Source organism: Harpia harpyja, chromosome 14, assembly GCF_026419915.1.
Source record: "Harpia harpyja isolate bHarHar1 chromosome 14, bHarHar1 primary haplotype, whole genome shotgun sequence".
NCBI lineage: Eukaryota > Metazoa > Chordata > Aves > Accipitriformes > Accipitridae > Harpia > Harpia harpyja.
Genome location: NC_068953.1, coordinates 13822556 through 13844594, shown reverse-complemented (window position 1 = coordinate 13844594; position 22039 = coordinate 13822556). Strand labels below are relative to the sequence as shown.

Genomic DNA, 22039 nt, shown 5'->3' with positions numbered 1-22039 from the left:
TGCAGATGTGCAGTGGGGTTGTGCAGCGTGCAGGACAGGAAGCCCTCCAAACATAAGAATATAAATCTGTCTGTGTCCTTGTACAGATATGCAGTCCCCTGGCACATAGCAGTCTCTCTGGGAAGGGAAAAGGGAGGTAGTAAATGTTGGGAGGGCACATAGTGTGAGGATGGTGGTAGGAGCTCCACCTTGGGAAATGCTCTGTGGATAGTTGGGAGGGATGGGCAGAGAGGAGTAAGGATGAGTGCAGTAGTCGAGTGTGTGGCAAAAGGGTTTGGGACAGATGCAGGGCATGGGTAGGGTATGCCATGGCAGTGGGAAGGGGGAAAAGGCTGGAGGGGCTATACTGGAAACAGGAAGAACTTTTGCCCATATGATGAAGAATTCAGATAGATGGTTTGTAGATCAGGATATCTGGTCATTCTGCACCCAGGGAATTTCTCACCTTTCTGTTGAAGATTATTCACCAGATCTGGCCCATGTAAGTTGGAATTTCCACACCAGCAAGAACAGCAAGGTGTAAGGCAGAGTAAATTAGCCACCCCCACACCTCACCTGCACACAGTTTGCATTAGAACTTACCAGGGCAGATAAATTGGAGGTGGAGTAACCCCTAGCGTGACACCATTATATAGAGATAAAAGTGCTGTGCACAGCTTTGGTAACCCAGTCATTGTTAATGCTGGAAAGTGGATGACATTAATAAGCATGTGATCAAAGCTTCAGTGCTTTGCACAGCCTGAGGCACCTGCCGAAAATGGAAGCTGGGTGCTTGTGACACATGGTACAAGGCCAGAATGTGCCACTGGACCCTCCATCACTGAGCTGGCATATTTAGGGAAAAGTTTCCCATATTGATTTTACTGTAAAATGTCACCAGGTGACAGCTGTCCTTACCAAGCAGTTCAGGCTTCCTATTGGAGAGGATCTGGTAGAAGATGTGGTAGCTTCTCTCAGCTTTCAGCTGGAAAGTAACTCTTGACTTTTCCAACAAGTCTGTAATATGTATGCACATATAAATTTTTCAAGCTCTTCTTTACTTTTTATTAAAGCAGTAAGCCCCCCTCATTTACTCACAGGTCTCAATGTCACCAGAGGCCAGTTTTCCAGAGGTACCAAAATGAATACGAATGAATTTACCCTGGCAAACAGACAAAAGGTAGTGGTCAGTGCAGCATTCCCAGGGTAATATGCCAGAGTGTTTTTCTCTCTCGAATCTCAGTGACAGCATCTCCAAATCACTCTGAATTATCTTAGATATTCAAAGATAGATAAAGGGGAACAGTTGCAGCCCACACAGCTATGAGCATGGAACAGCTGTAAACACATTGGCATCTGACAAACAACCAAGAAATTTGTCAGCAAGAACCTTTCTCCCAGCCCAGTGGCTCCCAGTTGCAAGTAACAAGCAGGCAAACAGGATTAGGAATGCAGGAGGGCAGAGAGAAACATGACGACTCACAAAACGTGAGGAGTTGTCATTTCTCACAGTCTTGGCATTCCCGAAGGCCTCCAGCAGTGGGTTAGCACTGATGATTTGATCCTCGAGCGTACCCTGCGAGAATGTTTGAATAATTATTGAAAAACACCGTGGGCTATGTGGTAGGAAAAAGTGACTATATTGCAGCTCGCCTGATTACATGCGCAACCACATGCCCTTCATTTCAGCTGTACAGCATTACTACAGCATCTTCTTGACTACAGTGCCAGGAACCAGTACTGTGTGTAAATGCTAAATAATTCATTTTTCTCTTATTCAGAATTTCTCCCATGGACAGAGCTCTCATCTCTCAGCCACAGGGACAGACTGGTCCGTGTGAAGAAACTGGAACTTATGATTCTTCCTGGACACCAATCCCCCAGACCTGGTTTCAGTCCAGGTGAAGCTACACCTGGGCAGTGACAGTGGCAGCTCCAGTGGCTTGTATTTGTTGTGGTCCTAACTGCCTATCAGCCCCTGGTCTTACTGCCTTTTGAGAGAGTGGCTGAGGCTAATAGAAGATATTTCATATTTTGAGGTAAACGTTTGTCACCAGTGTTTGTCAAGCTGATAACATCCCAAACTGCCCCTCTGCCAAGCATTTCTTCCTCACACCTTCATCCAGGACTCCTTCTTCTTCGCTAGGTCCCCACTCGCCGCAATTGTTGCAAAGTACTGGATGACACGCTTCGTGTTCACAGTCTTTCCTGCACCAGATTCTCCACTGTTGAAAGAAAGCACAGAGTGAAGAATTATCTGCCCAGTTTTTGTTGGAGACAAAGTTCAAAGCGGCAGATGTACTTACGTGATTAGGATAGACTGATTTTCACGATCTGTCAAAGGGAAAAATAACTGCAGTCAGAGAAGCTGTAGGGAAAAGTGCTGGTTCTCAGGTAACCTGTGATCTACTGTCCATTGAAGGGAAAGAAACAAAATCTCTGCAAGCAAAACTGAAAAGATTCATGGTCTTTTTCTCCTCCTTTCTTCCCATCCCTGTACTCCATTTCTTGTCTTCTCTCCTCCACCTTTGCTTCATCCTTCACTCTCCTCTGCTTCTGTCTTTACCATTCTTTACCTTTATTACTATTTAATATGGGACAGGACTTGATTCAAATTAAAACCATGTATTTTGGTGAAAGTATTTCTTCCAGCTCTGTTCTGAACCTACCTGCTGTTGCTTGAAGCCATGTGCTGGTGTGCTGACTAGGGACTTCCCAGATAGTGTGTCCTATCCAACTGCAACTGCCCTTTGCAGTGGCTCCTGTTATGGTGCTTAGCTTAGTACTTAGACCAGAAATACAGATAATGTGCAGTAAAACAGCACAGCACTTCAAAAATAAAAAACCTACTTCAGGAGACAGGGAAAACTGTCTGGAGCTGTTTTTGCATCACCTAGAGATAAAATAGGCACATCTATTCCAAAGTACAACAACTGGAAGCCCAAGCAGATAATATGCAACTTGACACAGAACAAGGGATTGGGGTAGCACACTGTAAGAGAAGGCAAAGGCGACTAAGCCCATGGCAGATGAGGAATGGCATTTGGCAGAAGCAGTGTTTCTGACACATTTTTCTATGAATCTGGTCAAAATAAATAGAAAAGCTCACCAGTCAGCATGAACTGATAGGCATTGTCAGAGATGGAGAAGATGTGTGGAGGGGCCTCCTGGCGCTTCTTGCCTCGGTAGGCCAACACCACCTCCGGGTTGTACACCGGCAGCCACTTGTAGGGGTTGACAGTGACGCAGAAGAGACCCGAGTAGGTCTGCAGGAAAGGAAACAGAACAGGAGAGTCACTGAAGTTCATCTCCTGGCAGCTTGATTTTCTCCCTTGCCATGAGAGGGAACTTACATATATCATCCAGGAGCTGTAGCGGTCCTTGAGGTTGTAGAGGACGGCAGGTTCATGCAGGTGGGTCAACATGGCCACATCCTCAATTCTGTCAAACTTAGGTGGGTTCATGGCATATACATCATCAGATTTGACAACAAGTGTCTATAATTCAGAAAGAAAGATTTAACCTTGATTCAGCAACTCTTGGTGCTCCTTCCACGTGTACACACAGAGACAGAGACACAAACACAGAGAAGTAATAACATCTGTAAGGCTGCTCTAATTCATATTTTTCTTTCTGTTTAACTGTGCAAAACAAGATATGGCTATTACAAGGCAGACACTGCTGCCAGCCAGGAACTCTACAACACTGGCAAATTTACAGGATGTAAATTTACTGTCCTGGAATTGCTACAACCACACAGACAGGATTTGTGCTGGACCAGATCTTTCCACGCATTATTGCTGCTTATGAACTTCAGGTTGCTGCTGCTCATGGCTGTAATAGCCAGGGGCACAACTGCTGGCTAGTCTACCTTTCAGCCTCCAAGACTCACACTGCACAGTGCCGGAGAGATAGAACACCAACAGCATAAGATTCATCAACAGCAAATCCTTCCTCGGAACAGATTTGTTCCACTCCTGCCTGTTGCCATTCCTAATTAAACAAAGGCCCTAGCTCCATGAAACAGCACCGTCTACTGGGCTCACATTGTGGGTGACCATCCTGTCACACAGCCAGAGCCTGTGGATGGGTGGGGAGGGCGGCAGATGTGCAGGAAAGCAGATGCACACAGATGGCAGCAGCTTATCTTGGCCACACTGAACCATGAAGGAGTTTGAAAATCCTGTTGTCATTTCTGCAGATGGCTTTTCCCATTGCTTTTATGCTGTAATTTCTGCTCCCATGGACTGGTCCAAGCGGACTAGTCCAATCCAAGGAAGAAATAGTGTTACTGCAATCATACTTGATTCAGAAAGATTGAACACCATTTCCAAGCTCAGGTCCTGACTAGTGGAATGATCTTGGACTTCTTTTGAGAAAGCAAGAATTACAGGCACAGTTTTCAAAAGCAACTTCCTGATATGTGTGCCTAAATACCTTTCTAAAGTGTTCAAACACTTGAGCAATTGGGATTCATGGAAAGTCTCTGTATAGAACAAGAGATCGTGCATTAACTGCTGCTCTCAGCACCTATCTGGGAGTCACTATAGAGGCTTCTAACATAATGTCAGTTCAGTGCTCAGAAGAGGGCAGGAAGCTCTAAAATATTAGGAATTATTAGAAAAGAAAGGGAGAAAAGAAGAAAGTTTTATGAAGGATGTGTCCATCGGCTCATTCACACCTTCATTACTGATCACACCTCTTAGAAAGGATATAGTTGTACTAGAAATACTCCAGAGAAGAGAAATAAAGATGGTGACAGGTATGAAACAGCTTTGCTATGAGGAGACCATAACTTGATTGGGATTTAGGGGTAAAAAGGAGACACTTTCAAAGTCTGCTAAGTCAGGAATAGTGGAGAGAACCATGGCCATAGCAAGGAAGAATTATTTACTTCTTCTCCTTGTGAAAAAATAAGCTGAAATTACCAGGCTGCATATTGCAGAGAAAAGGAAGCACTTTACACATACTCCAATTTTAAACTGTGGAGATCTTTCCCACAGGACACTACAGAGGTAAAAAGATCAAATGGATATAAAAAAGCCAGCCCCCAGGAAAGCAGGTCCTTATACACAGCAGCCTGCTGCAGCCTCTGCTCAGTCACATACCTGTGATTGCTGGAGGCTGGGGGTGAACCAATGGATGACTGCTTTATTCTTTATTTGCTTTCTTAAAAATCTTGTAGCACCTACTGCCAAGATGTTGGTTGAGGTGGTTCTTTGGGCTGCTGCAGCTATTCTTACAAAAGTTATGAGGACACAACCTGCTAAGACATTTCAGCATTTTTGCAAGATTAACAACTTGCAGGCTCCTCTAGGAAACTGTTTGCAGCCAGTGACACTGATAATTTCACATGCAAAGGGGAGTTTCAGAGTAGCTGCCTGCTCTGCTACCAGTAAAGGAAGGAATTTATCAGTGGATATGACAGTGTTAGATGAGAAAGAGTTAAAAGCAGCAGTTGAGAAATGCTAAGACTGGCAAGGCTGTTAAGACTGGCAACCCAACCTGTTTCAGAGCATTGCCTGATCTTTAAAGCCTAAACCAAGAATTATCCAATGGATACCTTCATCCCAGCATCCAGAGCAAGTTTCCTCTGGCGGCTGTGCTGGTCCCAAAGGGCAGGGAAGGGCAGGGCAGGACAGATTTCTTGCCTGAGCTAGTCTAGTGTTTTCTGTGTTCCTTGACACCCTAGCAGATGTCCTAGGGCCCTCAGCAGGGCAGGGAGGAGGGCCAGGAGGAATGCACTTACTCTGCCATCCTCTGTCTCAACAGTTATCTTCCCATCCTGTGCAGCCTTGATCTTCCCTTTGGTGTACTCCACCTCGGGGTCAGCCACAAAGCAATAGGTCTTGGCATCAAATGGCTGGTTCTGGGCTTCTATTCTCTCCTTCTCTGATTTGCGCAGGTATGGTGCCGCCTCACCAAAAACCTCCATGCCAGCGTCTCTGCTCATGGCTGAAGCTGGCAGACAGACCCTGCTGTGGTGGTCCCCTGTGTAGTCCTTAAGAGTCAAGCAGAGTTGAGCTGAACATCCACCAGCCCTCCCAAGTTGGCTGCTCTGAGAGCACCCTTCCCATCTCTTGGATGCATGCTGCAAGGTCTTAAGGGAGATATTTGCCTTTCAAAGCTGGAATGTACAAAAGCAACGAAGAAGAGCTGCCACCCTTCACAGCCCCAAGGAAAGGGGATCCATGCCTGTAGGAGCAGGAGGGCTCCCTGGGGAAGTGCAGCAAAGGGGAGGGATATCTGAAGAATTTACATAGTCCGTAGTAAGACTGAAGCCCTGAAGCCTGTTTTTCTTCCAGTTCTCCATTTATGATTTCCCCCACTCCCTTCTAACATGGAGCCTGTCCTAGTCCTCTGGTGGGCAGCTGTAGCTGGCAAGAACAGACATGTACCATGGCCCATTAGAGCAGCTCATGCAGGGGGAAGAACAGGGATCTGCCCACAGTGAGCACAAGGGAAAAGCCAGCTCATGCCAGTCTCGGCAAGCTATTAGTTTTCATGCCTCAAACTCACCTTAACAATCAGTCAACAGAAAGAAGGAAGGAATGCGCTGACATCTCTGATCTCTGAAAGAGAAAGAGTGGAAAGTCAGACTCCAGCTAAGCTACAGCCTCTCCGAAGGCCCAATACCTCTCGCTGACTTACTGCGAGCAACCACTCCAGTTGAGGACCAGTGAAGTAACCTGCAGATACCAGTCCTTCCCTATCCACAAAATGGCTCAGCGGGGAATCCACAGCAGATTTCCCACCGCAAGGCTCCAAGCACACGGAACAGCACCTGTGGCAGGAGCCCTCCACCCCTCTGCCGGTCAGTCACAGCACAGCCACCAGCATGGCCAGGGGATCAGGAGCCACAAACAAGAGCTTTCCCCCTGACAGATTTTATAGGCTCAGTCCCTTCCCTTAGCTCGGCCCCTTGCCTATATTTGGAAGGAAGGGATCAACACTCCTGCCTCCTCACCAATTCATATTTGTTTTCTGCCATATACAGCACGTAAAGAAAGGAGCTGCTCTTTTTTCCAACTTTAGTAACTTCAGAACCTTACTGTGGTTTGTAGGCTCTTTGTTGTGAGAATCTCCTCTACTGGGAACATGCTCTCCTGCCAGCTACAGCCACGGCCGGCACTTCACTCATACCTGCTCTCACCTATATGTCAAACAAATAATAGTCCAGAAGGGACCCGCCCCACTGCTCCTACTCACGGGATGCCTGGGCAGAGTTGCACAGTGGCAAGGGAACACAAAGCAGCTACCTGTGGGGTGGAGGGCAAGGCCACAGGAAGGGAAAAGGGTGATGAGGATTCATGTAAGATCTGTTTTGGCAATTCTTGTGGCTTCCCATCACTGCATGGGTCAGGGAGAATGGGAGGAAAGGCCGTGACTGAAGTATGATGTGACAAACCATAGCAAAATAGAAGCTAATCAGAAAGAACAACACCTAAATCCAGCCAGGGATGGACGTTTCATGAATGCCAAACCCTGAATATGCTACAGAAATTTAGCTTCAGATACTGCTTTGGCCACCTAGGACATTCACTACCCTTGCTGCCAAAAGGAGCTGCAGAAGCCATGTCACACCATGCTATCAGGTTCTTAGACACAGCTGATTGCAATTCCCAGGTGAGAAGGATATTGGTAAGGGGACATAGTAGCCACCAACTTTTGCATGCCAGCTAGGACAGTGCAGCTCTGCTCAATCCTGAGCACTTGTAACCCAGAGCACCATTTTCATGTGAATCCCTGGGGCTGTAGGCTCGGCCATGCCTGGGGAAAGGCAGAGCTGTGTCTGAGAAGAAGCAGGCTGTGCAAGCATAATACACTGCACCTATGCAACTCTTGCTTGAGCAGCACAGACCGAGGACTGGCAGCAAGGCATGGCCAGCATACGCTCAGACACCCCTCTCCCTTCCCGAGAGCAGGGCTGTGCCACAGGCTTCCAGGACCACACTGCCAAACCATCATCAAATCCACTTTAGCCTATGTGTGTGTCCTGAAAAGCATAAGAAACCAGTGGGAATTAGCATGGAGAAAAATAAAAATGTAGCTAAATTCTCCAGCTCTGCAGGAGAGGTTGGAGGTCAGGCAGGACCCAGAGCTGAGCTCTCCCATCTCAGGGCAAAGCACCATGACCACTGGGCAGCCCAGCCAGGCTTCTGCTGGGTTACTCTTTTTTCTGGCCCAACAACCTGTGTTCTCGGTTGCACTTTTTCAATGAGATAAAACCCTCACTGACTCTTGCAACAGTCTTGCAAATCTGACTCATAAACTCCTGCAAAGGGGGTATGAACCCCCTTCAGGCCAGGGTGGGCTTTGAATGGAGGTCTTCCAGTCCCAGTCCCAAATGCTCTATTTGGTTGGTACAGAGCAGACAGGCAATGACTACAAATTGATCTCACCTGGCAGGGCAGATGAGGACAGCAGTTGGCAGGAGTGATGGGAGCCTTCATGCCTGCACAGATAGAGATAGCTCCGGGTGCATGAGCAGAAGTGTTTCCTCTGCCCTGAGTCATTCTGCCTGTTTTGGTTGTCTTCTGTCGCTGTTCGTTATCACCCGTTCACCCTCCTCACCGCAGGGATACTCATCCAAGGCTACAGCACCAGCCTTCCCTCACCAAAATGAAGCCTATAGGACTTGTGTGAAGCCAGAAGCCTACCCCAAATGGCTCCTGCCACCACACAAAGCACCACTCCCAGCTGGAGCATCCTGGGGCAACTGCGGCTACTTTGGCAGCATGGGGGAAGTTACCTCATCTTTCAGACACAGTGGCTGGCCCTGCTTTTGTTTGCCCGAGGAAAGCTGACCATCGTCTTGCAGGAGTGTCACTGTCACTAGTGTTTTGACAAACATGTTCCATGTTGCCCTTAATTTCATTTAAGGTCACTAAAAATGGACACCACAGCCACATATCTCATGAACCATGAACTCCTAGAATCCCCCTAAGCCTGGAGGATGAGGGAAAGCTTTTTTTAGCAAGCATCCCGTGATCAGCCCTTTGAACTCAGCACAGTGGATGTACTGAGTGTCTGCAAAAAGCCAAGACACACCAGACCAACCATCAGTTTGGGGCTTTGTCCTGACACTGAATTGTCAGTGTGATTCAGACAGTGCCTTTTGTGCTCACAGGCATGCCTAAAAGCAAGGGGGCCAGACCCTACTCGCCACACCCAGCTGTAGGATCAGAGCAAAGAGCACACACAGGCAGCGAGGACACTCTCCCTGTTTTCTCTCCCTGGTTCAGGTGCCCAGCTGGGAGCAGAATACAGAAAAACAATTAGCAATGAGCAATGACCCACAGGTAGCCCCTGCTGCCAACTAGTCACAGGCCTCTGCTGAGCACTGCACCAAGAACATACAGGACTGCTTAAAACCATTTGCACGCAGCCATTGCCTCAAATGCTCTAAATCAGGGCCATCCAGTATATCCACAAGCTGTAGTATCATTTCATGTTCTCCCCAGCCCAGCAAGGGTTAGTAGCTAAAAAAATACACACTAACTACGCTCAGATCTCTAATTCTGATCCATGAACTACGTAACCAGCTGCAACAGCCATTGCTATTACATGCCTGCTATTTGAAAAGGCCCCACTTTTCATCATAACAGTCACACTCTTATTTCTAGCAGTTCTCCATCATTGTATGAAAACATTTCTCAAGATAACAGTTGCTGTAAAATCTTATCGGAATGTAGCCTGGAGCAAGGGCTGAGATACAAAAATGTGCCTGTTACACTGCAAAGCAGGAATGCTGACAGACTCAGGGAGTGCAGATGTATCTGTACATCTAGATTTTTTTGGTTTTTTTTAATTTGGTCTTAAGGACATGCATTACATTTTTCTGGCTCAAGAAATAAGTGTACAAACCTTTCTATGTTCAGATCTGTCTGTGCTTTGGAGCCTTTGAATGTTTGACAAGCTGTATGAATAGGGATGACAGAGCTTCATGCAAATGAAAATCACAGTGCCATGATAGACCTAAAACTTAAATCTTTTTCTATAAATAACAATAGGAGTTGAATGAGTGGAACACTGCAGGTGTTTAAACCCAACCAAGGAAATACCAAAATTTCAGGAAGCTGAAGAAAGATTACTGCTTTTATTCCATGTGTCTGGAGTTTTCCAGAGAGCAACTGCTTTAGAAATACTCCATATTTCATCCTGGCAAGGTGGCTATTCTTCCCACCCTGCAAAGGAGATCACACATGAATGATTTGCCTCCTCTAACAGAAAGAGGTTGGGCCAGACTCAAAGCAGGCTGTGGACATCTGGGTGCCAGCTTCTGGGTACTGGATTTCAAGGTGAAATCCAGACCCCAGGGGCTTTACATGAAGCTTCTTGCGCTGCGCAGGGGATCATTAAGCACCTCAGAAGGACAATTCATAAACTCTGCTAAAAAAAGGGGGATCTGCTTAGCCTGAGCTGAGTGACAATGCTGAGCACCCAACCTTTCAGTGTTGGTTCCAGAGCCTGTTGCTGCCTTTGGAGGGCTTGAGTGGAGCTCAGCCCCTCTGACTGGGCTGGCTCTAATTGCTCCCAGCAGGACCAGCAGGCAGGAAATGGGAGACCTGAAATCAAACCTTTTCTTAGCCTGGGGATTTTTGGCTGATGTCTCTCGCCTTCCCAGAAGAAGTGGAGACAGATGTTAAAGAGTCAGTGTCAGAAGGAGGGGCAGCAGAAGGAAACCTCGCTGCAGCCTGGAGGCTCCAGGGCTCAGCTGGTGGTCACCTTGCTCCCAGAATAATGTCTGGTTTTTGGTCCTACTCCTGTAGAGAGATACTTCTTATTGCACTCCCAGGGCTGGAGGACATGTCAACCGTTTCCCTTAAACCCCAGGATCGTTCAGGATTAGTCTCCTACCCACAAAGCCATTACCTACGACAGGCCACACACAAATGCCACCTCTGCACTTGTGGAGGATCCTGCTAGCCCTCAGGAAAACCCAAAGCTGCATGTGCTGGGGTGGAGCGGTCCGAGCAAGATGAGTGCAGGCCTTGGGCTTGCTGCTGTGAACCCAGGTCATCATGGTCCACCACATCTCGATTCGGGTGCCTGTGGCCCACGAGCAAGGGTTTAGCTGCACACCCATGTTCTGAGCAATGGGCCCCTTTAATAGACATCTTTTCAAATGTAAACAAAATGCACTAAAAATATAAACTAAGTTAAGAAATAGTGTGGTGCAAAGGGAGAGATCAGTGGCTGAGGAGGGATGTCTTACCTTCTCATGAGCCTGTATCTAACACACAGACTCTCAGGAGCCATCATTGCTGCTGCGAGCTGGTGTGGCATGGAGGTGATGGTGCTGCCAGCAGCCCAAAGGGGGGCTGTCAGACAAGCTTCGAGCCAGCACTGTCCCTCCGCTGCTGCAGGGCACCTGGAGCAGTGCAGGCACAGCCCAACATGAGCAGGTCAGTGTATGCAGCACCAGCAAGGATGGGGCTACTGGGCCCTTCTAAAAACAGTCTGGTCTTATGGGGCACTGGAAATTACTCCAGTGAAGGAGAAGGTCTAATTAAAGAGCTTACAAGTAAATCTGCTGGGTTTTTTTTCTCAGAAATATAAATTATCTAGAAATGTGCACTCTAAGAAAGCCAGAGGCTAGTATCTCACGTTCTTCTACACTGCAGCTCTGCATTACAACTACTTCAAAAGTCCTGGATACTAAAAACAACTGAAATAAAGTATACAGATTATATGTGCATCAAATTGCAACTAAGCTAAATTATCACTGCAACTAAGTGTTTTCTGACACAAGGAATGGTGCGCATTGCTGCATTCCTCCTAATGTTCACCAGCTTCTGGTTTCAACTACTTTCAGCTTTCTTGAATATAAAAGGACTGGGCTGACTTTTCCCCTGCCAGATGTCTATGGTGAAAGTTTTCATGAAGAGGTCAGCAAAATACATCCATGATTTCTGGGACCGAGGCTTGGAGCATGTGTACTGCAGGGAGCTGCAGTGGGCACACTGCGCACCTGCACAGCCAAGAGAAGACCAAGAGAAGGATCTTTTCAACAGGGGAAAACAGACCCAAAAGCAAAATGAAGACCATAGAGTCAGTGCCAATACCAGACTGTGCCATGTTGATCTCTCTGCAACGCCCTTCTCTCTGATTTGGTCCCTAAGATCGTCCAACACAGAGCACCAACCTAGGACCCAGCATGGAGAACAAATCACCCACTAATCACCCAGCCTTCCTCCAGTTACCTCACAGTGCCATGCTCTGAGGTTGCCCCTCTTTTTCCAGAGACACCTCCCAGGCTGATCAGTGCCTCTGTGCCTCACTTCACAGACCCAGGCTTGGGTGTAGGGTCTAGGTCTCATACCCCTGCATCAGGGGGACACCCCAGAACAGCTCCCCATGCATGGGGTGGGCAAGGGAACAGTGCCAGATCTCCTCTGCCCTGCAGCCAGCAGGACCTGGCCAGGCAAGAGGCTCATCAGCTGGCTGAGGCTGAACCCAAGAGTCATGGCTGGTGATGGGGTATCTGCTGCATCTGTCCCAGCAACTGGTGGGAAGACCCAGAAAGAGCTGCTGGGACCACAGCTTGCTGGAGAACCTACAGTGTCCACCCACGGTGCTGGTTACTAAAACGTGCTCCCTGTAAGTATGGAAGATGAGATGGCCAAATCCCAGCAAATTACACCTCAAGCTCCACAGTTACAACGTGAGGGCTCCCGCGTAACCTTAACCATGACAAAGAAATGTCTAAGACCAAGCAGGCCATTTCAGAGGACGTGGGAGCCAAGGGTGTTACACATACGGGCAACATTCATTCCCAATATTTTCTTATAAGAGCAAAGGATGCTTATTTCTTGGCCTCGCAAGAGCTGGATTGGGAAAAGCAACCTTTTTGGTTTACTTTTTGAGTGCCTGGATCTCCTTTCTTGGCTCAGAGCTCTGGACTCCTTCTTTGCTCCTCTGGACTCAGTGCTACTTGTGCCCAGGGCCACCCTGCCTCTCCCCTACCACCACACAGTCAGAGGCAGTGCCAGTAGATTGCTCCTGCGAACAGGCCAACTGCACGTGGGGTTGGGAGAAGGGGGCTGCTGCCTCACAACAGGGTACAAGGTCGCTCCTTGTGAAGAAGCACTGACACCATCCCATCACAGCCAGGACTGCCAGAAGCTCTGCTGCTTGGTGTTTGGGCAGGCATGAAAGGACATTCCAGGAGAAGATGAGATTTAGGGTGAGTCCCAGGCCAACGATACCCTGCTTCGTCTTCTCACAGGCAGAGGACAGTGAAACACCTTCCTTTACCACCAAAGCCCTCCTAGGGCACTGCAGAAAGGCCCCAGGGCACACATGTAAGTGCACATCTACTTGCAAACAGCCCTGGGGAACAGCAGCTGCATTACATCTGTTGCTCCATGCTGCCAACATCATTTGCAGACACAGAGCTGTCCTGAGGTGAAGGTCACAAGGGTGCTATCACAGTGAGCTGCATTGCCTTGCAAGGCTCTCTAGTCCTGGTGTTGCTAGGGAGCTTTTATTACTGCCCTTCATTCAGATAAGGGCACTCATGGCTCAATATACCCCCACAAATTAAAGGTGGATTTACTGGCTGGTGTCTTATCTATTTTTGCACAAAGAACTTTGGGAGAACAAGGAGATTTTGTAAGCTGTAGCTGAGTAAGTTTCCTGGTATGCTGAAGGAACCTACTTTATTAAACCAGTAATACACAGCTTAAAACATGAAATGAGCTGGCTCTTGCACAGAGACAGATGCAATCACTCCTGCCCAGGTCTCTCCAGCACAGATCCTCATACTCCCAGGAACATGTACAACTGATGCAGAGCTGCTAGAAGTCAGGGGCTAGACACTCCATGAGCAGCAGGGCTTGCTTTAAAAAAATCAGTTTCCGTTTGAACTAAACCAAACCTTTTAAATTCTCTTCTAGGGGGGAATTAGTTACCTTTTTTCTTTTCTTTTTAGGCCACCAAACCTAAGGGCAATCCAGTAAAACTGACCTGCTTATCAGTTCACATCCAATAGCAAGGACTGTGGCCATTCCCCCCATAGCACAGCCCAGAATATCTGCTTCACTAAGTATACACTCACTGCCCCAAGGCTGGGGAGCTCCTAAGCAGTCCCAGCACACACTGTCCTGGGTCTTCTAGGTGAGCACCCTATGCCAGCAGCAGGGACTGGAAAGCCTTGGCTGCAACCAGCAACCTCAGTGCATCATGGCAGGCTGTTCATAGCTCTGACTCCTCAGCAGTCCACGCATCATTTGTTTTACCTGATGGGAGATACATACTGATTTGCAGCTAGGTGGTAAACAGCACAACTCAATGCTCAGCCTTCAGCTCCATCCTGTAGTTCACCAAAGAGCACATGAGACCCCTTACTCATCCCACAGTTCTGGCTACGGGCTGATGGGAGCGCATCTTCATAATGCAGGGTCAGTGCTTGGACCACGCAAGTCTGATGAAGTGAGAATATCTGCAAAGTTACTGGAGAAGGGGAGAAAGAGCTACAGTATCTCAAACCACACATAGCCTTGACCCAAGACAGGGATGAGGAAGACTTGCTTTCTTCCTCAAGCTGCTAATAGCTAACAAGCAGCAAGCATTAAATGGTGCTGGGTGGCTGCAGGAGGATACTAAGTTTCAGGCAGCCTTCTTCCATGGCCAGGCATCTCTGCCACTGAAGCTCAGTGCTACCGGCTGCAGTTTCTGAAGGACTGCCACAACAACAGTTGTACCTCATTGTAACCACAGCTTGCAGCGCTCTGCGGTGCTGGCCAACAATGCTGTTCAGACCATCATTGCCAAAACGCTGCCAAGCAGGGCTGGCTGTGGCATTTCTATCAGCATTAAGGAGCCTGAATCCTGAGCACTTCAGGAGCCTGAGTCTACATCAGCTGAACCCTTGTGTGAGCACAGCACAACACTACTTATCCCAGGGGAGGGCGTCAGGAAAAAGCAATAGGGGTGGGAAGACCCTGGAGGGATGCAGGGCGTGTAGCAGCCACAGTGGAGGAGACACAAGCAGAGTGAGAGCCACATGGCCAGGTGTCAGCTCAGGTGCATACCTTGGTCTTCCATGCACCCCACTGTTGCCCCCGTCTGTCCCGCCCCTTGGCCTCATGCTAGTGTTTTTTGGTGCCCTCTGCACGATCTGCTCTACCCTGTACTTAAGCCTGCTGTGCCTGCAGCAACTTCCCTGCTCCCTCCCTGTACCCCCAATACCCGGGATGAGGGACCTGATACACAAAGGCAGCTTCCAATCAAGGAGCCACTGCAACAAGCACAGAAGAGCTGTCCTGAGCTCTGCAGCCCTCTTCCCTGCCCTCCCCCACTGCCATTGCAGCTTGTCCCTCAGTCAAGCTGGCTGGTTTGTGCTTTGGAGTGGCTTGGGAGGGCTCCTGAGGTTGCCTTTTTCTCAAAGAAGGTGCTGGTACAAATCTGTGCTGAGCAGAGCATGCGGGGTGACTGCTCAGCCAGCAACCCAGGAGCACCCCGCAGGCCCCAGGCCAGCAAGCTCCTAGTCAAGAGACTCATCAACCCCTGGAAGCACAGGGGCCCAGCTGGCACCATCAGGAAGTGTTTGCTGAATGTAAGTGGTCAAGGAAGATGACAGATGACTGTGGATCTGGAGCCTACCAAGACAGTGTACCTTGTTTCCAGAGAGCAGAAACATCTGTTTTTCCTCCCTCGTCTGAGTTACTCCATCAGATGGGGAGTTTGTTTGGAGGCAGGAGGTAAATCCAGCGCTGTGGGAAATACCTGCCCTGGAATTGTCCTGGACAGTCCCTCCAGGGCACAGCAGGCTGCTCTGACTGGGGACAGTCACAAGTGATTTAAGATACTACCATCAGTCAGATACACCATGGGACTGCAGCCAAAGCACTGTGTGAACATGTATGACCCAGGCAGTCCTCACCACCAAAGCACAAGGCACAGACTGAAGTAGGAGATCTGCTTCAAAAGCACCTGGCTCCATGCTGGGGCACAGCTCAAGCTCAATACAAGTGGAGAACAGAGCTGCTCAGCAGCTCCTGGTCAAAACAAGCTTCTTCAAAATGAACACTGAGGACCAGGCACTGACTGGATCAGGCCAGGAAGCCACCTCCTCTCTGCTGCACTCGCCTGCTCTTGGCACAAGTGAGCTCGTCAGCTGCAGCACACGTGGTTTCAAAGCTGGGGAGCAGATAAACTCCCATGTCACAGGCCATTTGATCCAGGTCAATTCTCCTTAAGATCAAAACTGGATTTGAACTGAGCCCTTTTGGCTATCATGGCAGGCAGACAGAGTATTTTCACACTGGCAGTACACATGTGAGAGTATGGAAAAATAAAACCTGATTTGGATTTTGCCCTGATGACTGTGGACTGATGCCCAGTCTGGCTCCCACGTCCTCTCAAGAGACATCAGCCAAGATCAGGGCTTGCTTTCCTAATAGGTTTAAGTGCAGATGAAAAATTTTCAATGAAGAGGGAAAAAAAACACAGAAATGTGTTTGGAGCACAACACTGGGCACATAAAAGAGAAGGTGACTAGGAACAGTCAGTGTGGATTTACTAAGAGGTAAATCACATCTGACCATCCTGCTTGCCTTTTACAATAAAATGACCAGATCCGTAGATGTGAGGAGATGCTGCCCAACCTCAGCTCCCAAAACTATCTGCCACAACATTCTTGTGCCCAAGCTAGGAGTTTACGGTCTGGATGGGTGGGCAGCTAGATGGGTAAAGAACTGGCTGGGCAATAAGACTCAGAGGATAGTTGTAATGGGTCACATGCATGGGTCAGTCCTGGGACTTTTCCTGTTTAACACCTTTATCAATAACCTGGTAGAAGCAACAACACACTTGCTTATAAAGTTTGCAGATGGCAACATAGTGGAGGAAGCAGCTGATACCCTCTAGGTCAGAGCTGCCATCCAGAGGGACCCAGACAGGCTGGAGGGATGGGCTGAGAGGAACCTTATGAAGTTCAACAAAGACTAATAATGCAAAGTCCTGCACCCAGTAAGGAAAACATCCTTGCAAAAACACATGCTGGGAACTGACTGGCCAGGGGGCAGTTTGGGGAGAAGAATCTGAGGTCAAGACAGTCAGGGCCCTGGAGCTGGCCATCACATAGAACAGGAGAGGCTGAGGGAACAGGGCTTGTTCAGCCTGGGAAGGAGAAGGCTTCAGGAGGACCTAGTAGCAGCCTTCTAATACCTATGAGGAGGTTATCAAGAAGATGGAGTCAGGCTCTTCACCTTGGTGCACAGTGAAAGAACAAGAATTAAAATGCTGGTTGAAATGAGAAGTTCAGACTGGATATAAAGAAAAAGATTTGCTCTAGTGGGAAACATTTTTTTATCCATCTAGAGAGGTTGTACAGCCTCCATCCTTGGAGGTTTTCAAGGCCTAGCTGTTTAAAACCTTGAGCAACCTGGTCTGACACCATAGCTGCCCCTGCTTTGAGCAGGAGGTTGGACTACAGACCTCCTGAGGTTCCTTCCCATCTGAGTTATTCCATGATCTGGACTGCAAATGCAACATCAGGCTTTGCAGACATTTAAAGCCATGATCTCTGTACCTCTTCAGTCCCTGGCTCTGCCCGTGCTGGTGGTGAGAACGCTCCTAAAAGGCCAGCTTCACCCGCACAGCTTAAGTATCACTCATTAGTTCAGCTCCTCCACAGGCTATGTGCATAGCACACGAAAAATGCATTGCCTTCCTTGGGCAGACAAATGGAGCCGTCCCTCATTCCTCAAACATCTTGTCACTAGTCCCCAGCCTGGGATGGCAACAGCTCTACAGTCAGTATTATAGATGCCAGCTGCTCTGAAAAGATGCTATTTTCTGCTGGTATTTTACAGGACGAGTAGGCTGGGGCTGGGTGTGGTGTGGGCACATACAGTAATACTCTGTGGATTGGCCTCTGCCAGGCTTGTACACTATTGTCCGTCTGTCCACGGGGTACCCAGAGGTCTCTGTTTGCCCAAGGTAACAGAGGTTCACCTTCACAGCACCAGACTCCAACAAATTTGGTTCCCAAGTGAAACCTGTAGTCCAGTAAAGTTTCCACTTTACTGGGACATGGGGGAGACCCACTTAGGGAGCCAGGCACCCCTCAGCCCCAGTCCAGCACACAGCACAGCCACAAGCAATGTCCTGTCATAAACTTTCCCTGCCAGACATGAGTTCCCTCTTTGTGGGCTGGGCACTGCACTCTGAGCTACAGGGCATTTGGGAACAATGAGTACAGGGGGAGTTTGCTCTAACACTGAAGAAGTACTGGACATCCACTGACAAAGGGTCTCCAAGCCCCCGCATCATATTCCCTTTCCCCCCACTACATATCCACCCCTTGAACAGCTCTGCCTCCTCCTGGTGACCATTCAGCACAGCCCTCGGTCCTCCTAAACATGCAGGGAACAGAGCTGTGCTCTCTGCTGTCACCAAGGCAGGGCAGTGAAAGCCTAACAGTTGCCTTAACAACAGATCTGATTATTATTTTTTTTTTAAACAAACAAACAAAAACTGAAAAAACTCCTACTCACTTCCAAAGAAAGTTTCCATCCTGGGAAAGGCCGAGGGAAAAGAGATGAGCAGGGTCAATTTGAGAGGCAGAAAGAAGCAGGACATCAGCTGCTTCCACTGCCAGGAGGCAAGGCACACAGTTGAGTGCCGTGACATGGCCCACAGGCTGGTCCCTCCATCCTAAATCTTTCTGTGCCCTTCCCACAGGCCCCCCAGTCTGCCACAAGCTTCCTGTGTCAGCTGGCTCTGCCTTTCAGAGCACATAAAAACAAATTAAAGGACAGGACACTTATGCCAAAACATTTGGAAGAAGACAGAAATCTTACATTTGTCTCTATAGGGGGAGTCAGCTGCAAATTAGCTTTAGGGAAATAAATGTAGACAGGGTGATCCTTGACATGCTGCAGCGCACAGATTTTCTATCGAATTTGCAAAGCCTCGGGACAGAGGCTTGGCAGGCTTGCCTCGTCCAAATTTCTACTGACTTCTACTTTGTTTTAACTTGGCTTAGCTGTAATACTGATTTTTTCTTCTGAGCAGGTGGTTCTGGCTAATTTGTCTTAGTTTTACTTATCATTGCTTCATACAACCATAGTTTTACACAGATTGTACTCTGTGCAGAATAAGGTATTTGTTACTAACATACTGATGGAATATAAAGAAATACAAGCCTGACAGGACAGCAGACACCTTCAGAAATGCAGACAAAGGATACTGTGTAGAGCAGTACAGCCACGGGATGATAAAAGATGGGGCAGAGACTTGGCCACAAACAACTCACAAGTGGTCAGATAAAGAAATACAGACCTGTAGGTGTCAGCCAGGAAAACCAGTTTTGTCCAGAGACCAAGTATACAACATATGTAAAAATGCACGAGAGATGTAATGTGGAGTCACACGGTGGAAAAAAGGGAGCATCTTGTGATACGACTGACTTCACTACAGAGCCAGTTTTTGTTGCACAGATATGAGAGGTGAGCAGTAGGCAATTTACCGTTATACAGCAATCCTTCAGGAACAGGAGTCAATTTTTCACTTTTCTTTCCTGCTGCCAGTAACAACTGACCAGAACCTACTGAAGATCACCGGGCCAAGCAACCCATCTGCCTAGCCCTTCTCATGATATTTTTGCACAAGCATCTCCTTCACATCAGTTAAACCCACTCCCTTTAAACCACCTCCTGCTGCAGAACACGCACATGCCCCTTCTATGCTTCCACTATATGCAAAACACCACCAGCACAGTGATTTAGGGGAAAACTCAAGGAAACTGCCACGCTTTTAACACATGCTCCCCTGGTAAAAATGGAGGGGCAATAAGAGACCCCAAACACAAAGGGAGGTCTCAGTCCCAGGAGGGTGCACACCAGTATGGCAGGGAGAAGCTCCCACATAGCACGATATGCAATCCTGGCATTTCGGCAACTGCTGCTGACAGAGATGCCCCACACTGCCAGAAGAGATAGGTCCCCAGGCCAAGCCCTGTTCCTGGCAGAGGCTACCACATACACCAAATTCAAACCACTCCTCTACTTAGTGGTCAGTTAAGTAAAATGGGTTTTAAATATATACACCCTCTCCCTCCCTTAGCCCCACGATCAACCTGCTGCATTTTTAACTTTGAAATACTGCCTCTTTCCCATTCCTTTTGGAAGACCGATATGGCTAAAAAATCTGTATTATGAGACTTTTCAGTCCCTAAAGATTCAAAGTACAGTATTAAAATTCATCTTTTCTCCACAGGGTATCATAGGCGCTTGGGAGTAATCAAGAGAAGCACAAATAGACTTTAAAGAGGCAGACAAAGTATCCTCCTGGATCAGCTGCTCCATTTCTTAGTCACATTCCCACCAGGTCTTCTACATCAGTATTTTCAAGAAACACAGAACAGAGAGGAATGGACTCTTTATACAAAAGCAGCAGCGTGACAGGCAGGACAATTCCTCTCCCTCAGCACGCAGGGAAAATATTCAGATTATTTCTGACTTGTTCAAAAAGGAAAAAAAGTATTTCTCCAATGCAAGTACGGTAAAGAACAGCCTGGGGACTTACAGCACATGAGAGGGCATTAGAAAAAGCTGCACAGGCCTGCACTTCTAAACACTGTCTCCACTAGCAGTACTCACTGCTAGTTTCTGTTCATTAGCAGTTAATATGCACTTGTCCACTACAGATTGACCCTACTGAATGGCCAGAATGTTGGGCCACTGAGACCCATAAGCAGGTGGTACTTCGATGTTGCTTTTATCACAAGAGTGGATAAATATAATCTACCACCTTCTGTATCCTAATGCACTGTATTGCACAAGTCATCCTCAAAACAACTGCATCAGAAGTTCAAAAAAAGAGGTGATTTTCCCTGGTAAAGGTCATAATGAAAAAAGGAAACAGACACACACTCATCCAGAGCAGGGAGGCTCAGAGCACTGAGTGAGTACCGTCTCAACAAGGCAAATTTCATAGAAACACAGAAGTGCTGGTTGGAAGGGAGCTCCAGAGGTCTCCAGCCCTGCTTCCCGCAGGACTATAAGCAGCAGGTCATGCCATGGACTGTCTTGTTTCAAAACGAACTGGTGCACAACCACCCGGACAAAGAAATGCAGAGCTAGTAGGTGCCAAAAGTCAGCTCAGTAAGGGAAGTTTTGAATAGAAATTACCTCCAGGATTGCGGGAAAAAATAAAAAGCAAGGAAACGCTCTTGAGAAACAATGCTGACACTTGCAACCACTCCATGAAAATAAAATTATTGCCAGTGCCACTTATCACAAACACTAACATCATTGATAACACCTTGGATTTGACACAGCCTCTAATTGATAGAAGACTTAAAGTGTGAAATTTCCTTTGGAAGTCACTCCTATTGCCTACTGCAATAAAGCCAGCCAGCACAAGGAGGAAAAAAAACTAACTTCCTTTTCAGCTGTTGAGTTTAATTCTACTAAGACACTTTTTAAAACTCCCACTGTAAAATGATACAGAAAAATCCTTGCTGATCCTTTAAAACAGAAATAAAAAGCTTCTTTAAACTATCTAGCATTTGGGGGGGGGGGGGGAAGTATCTTGGAACCTCAGGAATCTTCCTTCCTTGACAGAGCTTTATCAGAAAACTGCAGCCATAGACATACTCTGTCACAGTTACCTTCCCACTACCCTCAGGAGGTCATCATAGTAGAGGGCAGCTGATATGGACCTACACTACTTTATCATGTTTTATAACTGCCCTGGAACAGGTTAAGTTTACCGTTTTTCAGGATTTTGGAAAAATGGAAATTTACCGTAAATATTGCACCTTCCCTCGGACAGGAACATTCTCTTCCTACCCCCGCACTCAGAGTAATACCAGTGCTACCAGTAGGAACACTTGTGTTCAGTTTGAAACACTCTGGGACTTGCACCAAGAACTTTTCTGTTTTGTCTCCTGTGGGCCATTCTCTGCTACCTTAAAAAAGCACATTCAGCTTATGGTTTGCACTACTACAGATAAACACTACTTTCTAAAAAGAGATAAAACAGAGCAAGAATATGAAGGTTGACCGGTATACAAAGTTCTGTTGATATTCTAGTCAAACCTAAC

General features: G+C 47.6%; 1 protein-coding gene across 2 annotated transcripts in view; it reads right to left on the bottom strand.

Annotated features, from left to right (window-relative positions):
• LOC128150604 (myosin-3-like) overlaps positions 1-21848 on the bottom strand; it is a 43416-nt gene extending 21568 nt beyond the window's left edge. Inside the window, exons 1-10 of one of the 2 annotated variants that reach the window (XM_052806942.1) lie at positions 21741-21848; positions 6499-6551; positions 5729-5980; positions 3333-3476; positions 3089-3245; positions 2286-2313; positions 2096-2204; positions 1463-1555; positions 1078-1141; positions 898-996 (exon numbers count right to left, since the gene is read on the bottom strand). In XM_052806942.1, coding sequence (XP_052662902.1) covers positions 898-996; positions 1078-1141; positions 1463-1555; positions 2096-2204; positions 2286-2313; positions 3089-3245; positions 3333-3476; positions 5729-5932 — 898 coding nt within the window. In that variant the 5' untranslated portion in view covers positions 5933-5980; positions 6499-6551; positions 21741-21848. Of the gene's footprint in view, positions 1-897; positions 997-1077; positions 1142-1462; positions 1556-2095; positions 2205-2285; positions 2314-3088; positions 3246-3332; positions 3477-5728; positions 5981-6498; positions 6552-21740 lie in introns of those variants that run through there. The other variant, XM_052806940.1, reaches the window with a different exon arrangement.
• Positions 21849-22039: the final 191 nt, after the last annotated feature.